The sequence below is a fragment of the Onychostruthus taczanowskii genome, unplaced genomic scaffold (genome assembly GCF_017590055.1).
Source record: "Onychostruthus taczanowskii isolate IOZ18803 unplaced genomic scaffold, ASM1759005v1 scaffold5, whole genome shotgun sequence".
Taxonomy (NCBI): Eukaryota; Metazoa; Chordata; class Aves; order Passeriformes; family Passeridae; genus Onychostruthus; species Onychostruthus taczanowskii.
Genome location: NW_024502568.1, coordinates 664,213 through 673,847, shown reverse-complemented (window position 1 = coordinate 673,847; position 9,635 = coordinate 664,213). Strand labels below are relative to the sequence as shown.

Genomic DNA, 9,635 nt, shown 5'->3' with positions numbered 1-9,635 from the left:
ATTAGAGACATCACTGCATTTGCCCGTTAAAAAAAAAAATATATATATATAGTAATAAATACCCTCTTTCCCCCATTTCCGCGGTTATTTGTAGGTGTGGAGCATACGCTAACAGCAGGGAGAGCTAGGGCGAGCTGTCAGGTTGGAGGAGTTCCCCGCCATCCCGGCCGCTTTTTAATTGTGAAAAATTAAAGCTAGGGACTGCGGTTCCATTGAAAAATAACCAATGAAACCGATGATACTATCGCCTGGGTTAGAGCTGCGTGGGGTGGGACGGTGGGGGAGGGTCGCTTAAATAAGTGAAGCCTAAATATAAATCAACTAAGACGGGGGGTCCCGGGCCCAGATCTAACCGCGTGTGCACACCCCCACTATCGGGGCGGAAAAAATTGACCGTATCTCACCAAGTTGTGTCAATTTAGTTCTGCCAAACCCCGAGAGCCGACGGAGGGAGTCCCGCCGGCTTCGCCTGCAGCCCCCAGCGCCGCGCCGAGGCTGGAGCCGGTCCCGGAGCCCCGCGCAGGGCCGGAGCGGGGGAGAAGGGGAGGGGGGAGGGCGGGTCGGGTCGGGCTCTGCCTGCGGGGACTTCCCTGCCAAAGTTTGCCTTCCCCTCACACTTCCCCATCCGGCCAAAAAAGAGTGCCTCGGGGACGGTGGGGCGGGGAGCGGGGGAGCAGCCCGCAGCACCAATCGGATTTATTAATTGATGTATTGAAAAGAAAGATTGATTGACATCTCCTAATGGAAATTACAGCCTCACTTTCCTGCTGCACGCTGCCCTCCCGGCTATCCCTTCATAAAGAAACCCTTGAGGCGAAAGGTAGATTTTCATTTAAAGTGCCCCAGTCCTCAATTTCACAGATTAGATACATTTTAAACACAGACGCACATATTGCAAATTAGAAGCTAATTTAATTATAAATCAAAACTGGGCATAAATCTGCACTCACCACAAAGGATCCATTTAGCAGAATGCAACCACCTCCCCTAACCCTGGAAAACTGCCTTGCAGAAATAACACTACATATACATTGCCAAAGTTATGGATTGTGCACAGTTTAAAGACATCCACGGGAGATATTTTTCCCCACGCTGGGGAAGGGGTAAAACCCCATGTGTCAGAAACCAGCCGTTCACATGGTGACAATTTCTCTTTTTCCTAGAGAAAATAATTCTCCCACAAATAAAAGTTTGCATAGATGTAGAACGTTGTAATTCTGAACTTACAGGCTAGGAGGGAGTCAGAAGAGGCAGATTTTTGAAGTCCAGCAGGTCAGGATCAACAACCACGCTCACACACGCACACACACGCGCACACGCACCCACAGAGCCCAGGCTCGTATTGATTGGTGACGTTTGGTTTGCAAACCTCAGAGAGGAGAGGAAGGAGGAAAGTACCAGGGTCCGAGTGAGGAGAAGGAAAGGCAGGCACCCGGGAACAACGCTCCGCGCTCGGAAAACCTCCCTCCCTCTGTCCGTCCCTCCATCCCGGATCCGCTCGTCCTCTCTCCTCTCTGCGTTCCACTCTCCCGCGCCCGCAGAGTTGCTCCCTGACTCCTCATCCCGCACGAGCTGCCCAGATGAGGCAGCCAGGGAAACTGGAGGGATTTGGTGCCGGCTCACAGTTCAGTCCTTCCCCGCCCCCTCCACCTTCCAGCTCCTTTTTATAAGTTAGAATTCTCTATTTCCCCCACCCTTCCTTCAGTCTCTTTCTCTTCCTCCACTACGCTGAGAGACACCTCCACTTCTTTCAGCCCCTCCGTTTCCCCGCACACTTCATCCCTCTGCCTCTCCTTCTGTGTCTTCCTCCTCAGAGGCAGTAAACTCCGAGGCCATTAGCAGCTGATGTTAAAGAGGCATGAGTCTTCCTGCCACTTTTTTAATTAGGCGCCTAACTTGAGCTTTGGCGGCTCCAGGGGAAGGGAAGGAGCGAGCCCATCTTTGCCAGTGGCACAGGAGGAGAGAGAGCTAAATTCGCCCGTTTGCCCGGTTTTCCCACAAAGAGGGGAAGGGGGAAGAAAGTTTCCCCACCAACTTACGACCAGTTTCTCCTGACGCCCTGAAGACTCCCGTCTTCCCCCCCGCCGCCGATTCAAGCACTGCTCCGCAAGCAGGACCCCCGCGCCCGGCCGGGCAAGCCCCAGCCCTCACCTGCGGCTCTCGCACGGGGCGGAGGGGCCGCGCCAGGTCCTTTGTTGGTGCGTTTCCAGCCTTTGTTTAGCGGTGGAAACGAGCCTGCCTTCCCCGACCCAGCTCCCGGCGCATCCCAGCAGACCGGAGAGCCGTCCGCGGCAGAGGGAAGCGGGGGCAGAAGCAAGGCTTACAACAGGGCTTGGGAACCACTGCCAGAAACGCAACCGCGGCAACTTTCTCTGGGGAGGCGGATTTGTGTGTGTACAGAAATTGTTCGGGCTCAGCTTGGCAGGAAGGAGGAGAGGAGAGAGGAGAGAGGAGAGGGGAGAATTATTTGTGTTCGAGGCATATCTATCACTTTCCAGTGCATGTGTGAAGAAGTCTGCTTCCAACTTCCCCCGCCGGCCCTGCGGAGGGAGTGGAGCGAAGCAGTCGCCCCTCTCCCCGGCGGGTCTTTCTGTGAGATCATTTTTGGAGATGTGAATCCCAGGCAGTCATTACCACACTTTGGCCCCTTTGACTGCTGGAATTACCCTTTCCGGGGACTTTAATGGGCAAGCCATAGGGTTTTTCGCTGATCCGCAGCAGTTTTCTCTGCCTCCCCATTTTTATGGGTGTATTATAGTTAGGGGTTATATAAATGTTTTTGCGTGTGATAACTGTAAATCCTAACATTTGCAAATCGCCCTGAGGCAAACTAACCTTGGACGGGCAGATAGAGGGAGGGAGGGAGGATCTCCCACTACAAATGATTAAAAGGAGACTTTAATAAGCGTCTAATTCACTCATCGAGAGTTTTATGGAGAAATTACAGGACAAAAAAAAAAAAAAAAAAAAAGAAAAAAAAAGAGACATCTCCACCCTCGAGATGAGGAGGCAGTAGAGGGGGCTCCCACGCATCTACCCCAGAGGCAGCCCAGGGCAAAAGCAAGAGACAGCTGGGCCTTGCCAGTAGGTCAGTCTCCTATCACGAAAGAAGCAGGGTTCACATCTGGGCCAGTTCGTTTTTGGGTCAGAAGAGCAACACGAAACCCTCTGTCCTCACCCCCGCTCCGCCGCTCCGGGGCAAAGAAATGAGCAGGCGGACGACCAGAGGGGCTCTGGGATTGCAGGACAGACAAACGGAGAGATCGGTGGCAGGAGTTTTGCACCGAGCGGGCGAAGCCGGCCCGTGGAGGCCGCCTCGACGGGAAACAGGTCTGGGAACCCCACTTGCAGCGGGGGCTCCCCCAGCCCGCACTGGGCGCGATGTTCGGGGGCAGGGATGGACCGAGACCCCAGCTCGGTGCTGGGAGCCGGGTGCCCGCTCCCTGCCTGCCCGCTTAGGGTGGGAAGGGACAGGCTGGGGCGGGCTGTGCTGAGGCCGCCCCTGTCTCCATGTGTCTATGGCTCGGGAGGCTTGGAGACTCGCCCCAGCTCCGGCCGTCCCGGTGCGCTGAGAGGCGGCTTTGTTGCAGAAGTGTCTCTTCACATTGTTGGCTCTTCCCCCCCCCCCCCCCCCCCCCCTTTTTTTTTCCCTCAATGAGGCTGCAAAAGGTCTTCGGCTTGTCTCGTTTTTGTGGCAAACGCTCTCTTGTAAAGAGGAGAGGTTAAAGTGTCGGTGACTGAATAAAGAGCAGCACACGTGGGCTATTACCATTCAGGGCAAACAAATGCAGAGAAGGGAAAAGCCAGCAGCAGGCAGGGCGAGGGGGGAGCGCAGCCCCCCCGGTACACACACGCACCCGCCCCGCTGGCAGGGCCCGGCCGCCGGCCTCCTCGCGGCCCCGGCGTCCCCCAGACATGCAACCCACCCATGGCTCACAAAAGAGCTAGAGAAAGAGAGAGGGGGAGACATGAGGGGGTCTTAGATGGGAAAAAAAAGAAAGTAGCTTTAGGGGAAATGTGCTGTGGAGTGTGAAATTGCAGCCCGTGGTGCTCCATATTGTACCAGAAGCTCTCCAAAAACTCATCCTCCAACGTGACCAGAGGTGCTTAGAGGGGGAGAAAGAGGGAGAGGGGAAGAGGGGCTCGGAGACACAGGGGGAGGGGAAGGATGGGGGCCTTTTATTCTTTACGCGCCCTCTTTCTTATTAATTGTTCGTTTAAAACCTAACTTTATGTTTGTTTGTTAAACTCGACCACCAAGAGCAATCTCGGTTCTTCTGGGCAGAGCGGCTGGGGGGCACGGGGAGGAGCAGCTGGATGCTGGCTGCTTCCCCCTGCCCTGCTCGGCCCTGCCCGGCCCTACGCACCCTTCGGAAATCTCCCGCAGCTTCGGTTCTGTTTCTATGTCTCCACGCTACTGCTCGGCACCTCTGCCCTTCCCCATCAGCCGCTCCCCTCCGGTGTGATCAGGCCACAGCTCCCACACAGCGAAGATGTGGATACCCCTTCCATCTGGGCGCTCGTTGGCGAGAGGCAGTGAGAAATCTCAGGCCAGAAATCATCCTCTCCTGAGACAAAGCACCCAAAAAGTCGTCCAGGAATGTTTTATCAAAGCGTCCCCCCCCTGAAGATCCCTCTGACACACACATGCCCACTCCTTCCCTTAAATGCTCACATCTTTGGGCGGGGGGGATGTGTTATAATTTTTTTCCTCTATCTTTTCTCAGACAGGGATTTCGCCACCAACTTTCTCAGGCTGAAAGTTAAGTTAGTTGACGCAGAAACTATGCGTCAGAAAAAATACACCTAGATGGTCAGCGTAGATTTATTCTGTGAATTCTTAAATATGGTGCTGAGAATATTAAGGGTTGAGCTAAATCACCTCCAAAGTACCAACATTTAGGCTGTAAGCGTTTGCACACTTGACAAGAGGAAGAAGGCAGACAGGGTGTGGAGCCAAGAACTTAGTGGCACCTCCATGGTGTACAAATCCAAAACTTCTACCTCTGCAGCACACCGTCCTGCATCCTGTGGCCATAGGTCGCGTTTAGCTGTTTTTCCAGCATAATTGGCTACAGACAAATCGTAGAAAACAGAGAACCAACGTGGGCACAAGTCCTGGCTCTGGAGCCAACTGTGATCGCAGGCACAAGCGTTTGCTCCAGGCCTGAGCCCTCCGAGGGGCTCCTCCTCTCCCGACCCCTATTGTTCCCGGGCACAGCGCCCTTCCGAGCGGAGAGAGGACCAGGGGGAGCAGTTTCCGAGAGCAGTGTCTGTAGAACCTGGCTCCCAGGGACAAGGCGAGGCGGCAAACTAGGGAAGCCAAGGCGGCTCGGGAGAACTCAAATGACTTCGAAGGGAAGCTGACAGGACCCTCGAGATTATGTGTATTGGAACCAAGGGTGGGAAACAGGATCAATGGAGAAGATTTCGACTTGATCAGATGGAGAAATCCGGCTAATGAAGCAGATCGAAAGATGGCTATCATTGCAACTCTCCCAAAAGTTTATTTTTCTTGAAATTTCCGCAGAGAGGCGGCCGTCTCTTTTGAAGTGTAAATGTTTCTAGCTTGGGGGAAGGCGGGGGGCGGGGGGGGGGAAGGCTGGGTTAGAGAAGAAGGGGGAGATCCTCATATTCTCTTTGAGAAAAAGAAATAAAAGCAGGAGGGAAAAAAGGAAAAGCAAAGCAAAGCGATTTAAAAAAGAGAAAAGATTTATCTAAAGTGGGACAGGGAAATAAGCATACAGGGCTCGTGAAGTGGAATAGATGGGAAGCTATGGAAAGAGGCCCGTGGTCTCGGCCTCACCCGGTCCCTCAGGGCTCACGGCAGTGCCCGGGGGCGCGCAGACAGCCCGGTATTTTTAATTTCGGTTGGCAGAAATTGTTCAGTGGATTTAAATGTTGACAAAGCAATACTTCCAGGAAGACTAGTGTGGGAAGGGGCACCAGGTGATATTGTGGTATGTGTGGTGGGGGAAGGGGAGAGCAAGCAGAGAGCTTTCCCTTCCCTTCCCCTCCCTTCCCTTCCCTCTCCTCAGAAAGTTGTCTTGTTCTACCAGGCTCAGGGCTCCCCGGTTTACTCGGGTTACCTCCGTGCGTAGGATTGAGGCTTCGTGTCGCAGAGTGCTCATTTTTTGTATTTCTCGAGCCTGCTATCCCTGTCTTTCTTCTCAGTGATATGGCAAAATAGTGAAGAAATTAAGGCAAAATACATTATCGGGAAGAAGTTTGGGATTTGCCGGCTGCCCCAGACCACCACCAAGCTGTTATCTCCTGACCGTACAATGGTCAGTTACAAAGGCTCAGAGCATCTCTGAGAGAGGGTCCAGGAACTCACCAAGTGTTAGTGCAGGCGCAGGGAGCTCCCTCCCTTCCACCCGGCGTTGCCGGGGCTCCTGCCGCACCTCCCGTGCTCGACTGTGTGCCTGAGCACGGCCCCAAGAGCGCGGGGCAATCGGGGCTGCCTGGGGCGGAAGGGAGCAAGGCCGGGGGGGACTGCTGGAAGACGAGAAGCGACCGAGACCGGTCGGTGACGGAGAGTTGTAACAGGGCCGTTTCCAGCCACGGGCAGGGCGGGAGGCGCCGAGTGGCGAGAGGGGTTCCCGGCAGCGGCGACAAGCGGGCTCCCGGCTCCGCCGTGAACAGGGGACTCTGCTGCCCGGGGAATTCGACAGCTACAGTTGTCCCACCGACAGACGCGAACGGGCCGTGCCGTGCCGTGCCGTGCCGTGCCGTGCCGTGCCGTGCCGGGCCGGGCCCCTGAGCCCGGCCGCCCCTCAGCCGCTGCGCGGGGCGGTCCCGCGGCGGCCGGGCCCGGGCCCGCGGCAGGAACGCCGATGGGGACCTGGCGGGTGGGCGAGCTGCGGCCGGCGGGTCAGAGCCACGGCGCGTCCCCGGTGAGCAGGGCGCCCTGGCCCGGCAGCGGGGCAGCCCGCGGGAAGCAGCGGCCGCCCTCGGTTTGGCGTGCGGAGGGAGTTCCCCCGGAGAGACGGAGCCGAGCCTTTGCCTTCGCCAGGCGGGCGGCAGCGCAGATCCTGAGCGGGCAGCGCGGAGCCCCCAGTCCCGTGGGAAATTCACCCCGCGCAGGAGCTGCTGGCAGGGGCGGCAGGGCCGCCTCAGCCGTGCCCGCCGCGCCTGTCCGCAGCGCAGCCCCGCAGTCACAGAGGACTCACTTCTATGTAATCCCCGTGGTGTAACAAAAAAATTTTCTTTTCCAAATCATCCCTTCTTTTGCACACAAGGGAAAGAGAGAGAGGAGAGAGAAAGATAAAACATCAGCTGAAGTGCCAAAATGATTTATGAGACGGTGGAAAATATTTCATAAAGATCTCTCTGACATTCTTTACTTAAAGCGGTTAGGGAAAAAAACGGGGGGGGGGGGGCTGTTTTGTGACAGATAAGCAGAGGGATAGGAAGAATGAAGGAAGAAAAGAGAAGGAAGTATATTTCAGGTGATGGTAAACTCTCAAGTTTGAAAATCAAAATTGAGCTGACAGCAATTTCTGTCTTGCCTTTCTGCCCCTGGTTATTACCCTATGAAGGTGTTTCTTACTTGCTCTATATTTCTTTGCTAGGTCAAAGCCATGTCTGTTTTAGCAGCAGACTTATTTGTAAAATAATTTTAAAATCCCACTCTAACACCAAAAAAAAAAAAAAAAAAAAAAAAAAAAAAAGAGAGAGAGAGAGAGAGAGAGAGAGAGAGAAGAGAGAGTGAGAGAAGCAGCAGAGATGTGGAAAGTGTGAGGCTGGACTTGCTGTTATTTCCCCAAATGCATGTGAGGGAAAACTTTGCAATGACCGAAACGGGCCTAATCTCTTGGTTTTTAAGAGGTGCAAGAAGCTTGCTTGCTCTTTCTATGTCTCGTTCTTTCTTTCTCTCTGTCTGGCTTCTATTTATATTTCTTTCCTCTCCTTTTAATACATTCCTCTCTTTCTGTCTCTCTCCTTTTTCTTTTCCTTCTTCTCTCCCCCTCACCTCCTTTCTTTTTTTCTCCCACACTAAGCCGCACACCACGGAAGCCTTGATGTGTATCGAATCCCCCTCCTGTCCCGCTTTACACCGAGTAAAGTCTCCGGTTAAAAAAGCGGAGCGTGAGAAGGGAGGTGAAACTAGCAAGGCGTGTGTGCTTGTGTTAAATAAGCGAGTTAAGGATCCTGAGCCGTGACAACAAAGCGGGGCTCACGTCCGTTCCCGCGGGCCGGGCAGGGGCGCCGCCGCCCCGCACACGCACGGCCCGGGGCGCTCCGGGCGCGCGGCCGGGGCTCCCCCGCCGCCGGTCCCGCAGGCAACGGCCCCCCCCGCGCCGAGCTCCGCCGGCCCGGCCCTCTTCTCTCTCCTCTCCTCTCCCCTCTCCTCTCCTGGCCGCGCTCGGCTCGGCGCGCTGGCGAATCAGAGAGTGTCGGAATCTATTGCCTTTGTCTGACAAGTCATCCATCTCCGGGGAGGCGGGCGGGGGGCTGAGGGCGCTGCGGCTTTTAGAGAGACACACACCGGGAGCGGAGGCTCCAGTCTCCGGCCCCGGCTTCTCGCAAGCACTTCCCACCTCGGGCGAAAGTCCGCCGGGCGCCGGATCCGCCGCCCGGCCGAGAGGAGGGGTCGCGCCCGCCCGCCGCTCGCCGCTTTCCCGGGGATTGCTACTCTGCTTTGAACTTAAATGAACTAGCCCCGGACCGCGGGAGGAGGAGGAGGGAGAGCCGCGTCCTCCTGCGCCTTCTGCCGCCTGGCCGCCGGCCGCACCTTGCTCCGGCACCCCCTCCCCGTCGCCGGGGATGCTCTGAGCCCTCCCAGCCATGACACCCACCTGCCCCCCGGCGCCGCCAGTCCCTCGCTCCCACGGACTCTGCTGACTCCCCCACGGCCGGCGCAGCCCTCCCGCCCCTCGGAAAGTACTTCGCTGCCCGCTCCGCCGGGCCGGGGGCCCAGCGCATCCCGCCGCTCCCCTCCTTTCCTCTCCTCGTGTGCTTTTTTGTTTTGTTTTGTTTTCCGTTTTGTTTTTTTTTTCAATTTTTTCTCCCCTAAGTCTTGAAGTTGAGTTTTAGAGGCGACACGGCGGCTTCAGCCGATTTCTTCCCCTTCCTTTGCCTCCCCATGGATATGCACTGCAAAGCAGACCCCTTCTCAGCAATGCACCGTGAGTACTGGAGCCCGGCTCCTTCCGCTGCTGTCCCTTTCTCATCCCTTCATTCTTCCTTCCCCAACCATCCTTCCTCACCTGATCCTCCTCCACGTCCACCTTTTCACCCTGGCCGCTACCGGGCTCAGAGAGGCGTTCAGAAGGCAGGATGGATACTGCCGGCCCGAGCTGCAGAGCAAGGATGCCGGGCAGCCCCGAGCTGAGGGGAGCAGGGCTCCGTGCCGGCAGTGGGGCGGGGGCCAGGAGCCCCAGTCCGAGGGCAGGGGACTGAGCGCTGCTGTGCCTGTGCTGCGTGCCCTGAGAGCACTAAGAAAAGCCCCCTTCGAACCAGAGCTGTGCTCCGCAAATACACTTTCTCCATCGCCCCTCAGAAAACAAGAGTTTATTCTGACTCGTGTCAGCCCCCGGGACGGGCCCTTTCCCTGTCCGTGCCCAGCCGGGCCGGGACTCCCCGCAACGCTCCGCGGCTTTAACCCCCCAGACTGCCCCGCGATGCGATGC

The 9,635-nt window shown here is 56.3% G+C and overlaps 1 protein-coding gene across 6 annotated transcripts in view; it reads left to right on the top strand.

Moving 5' to 3' along the window:
• Nucleotides 1-8,987: 8,987 nt before the first annotated feature.
• PAX2 (paired box 2) overlaps nucleotides 8,988-9,635 on the top strand; it is an 82,548-nt gene continuing 81,900 nt past the window's right edge. For 4 of the 6 annotated variants that reach the window (XM_041415419.1, XM_041415417.1, XM_041415418.1 and 1 more), the window contains exon 1: nucleotides 9,089-9,131. In XM_041415419.1, the coding sequence (XP_041271353.1) occupies nucleotides 9,089-9,131 (43 nt within the window). Of the gene's footprint in view, nucleotides 9,132-9,635 lie in introns of all 6 variants that reach the window. The other 2 variants (XM_041415414.1, XM_041415415.1) reach the window with 1 other exon arrangement.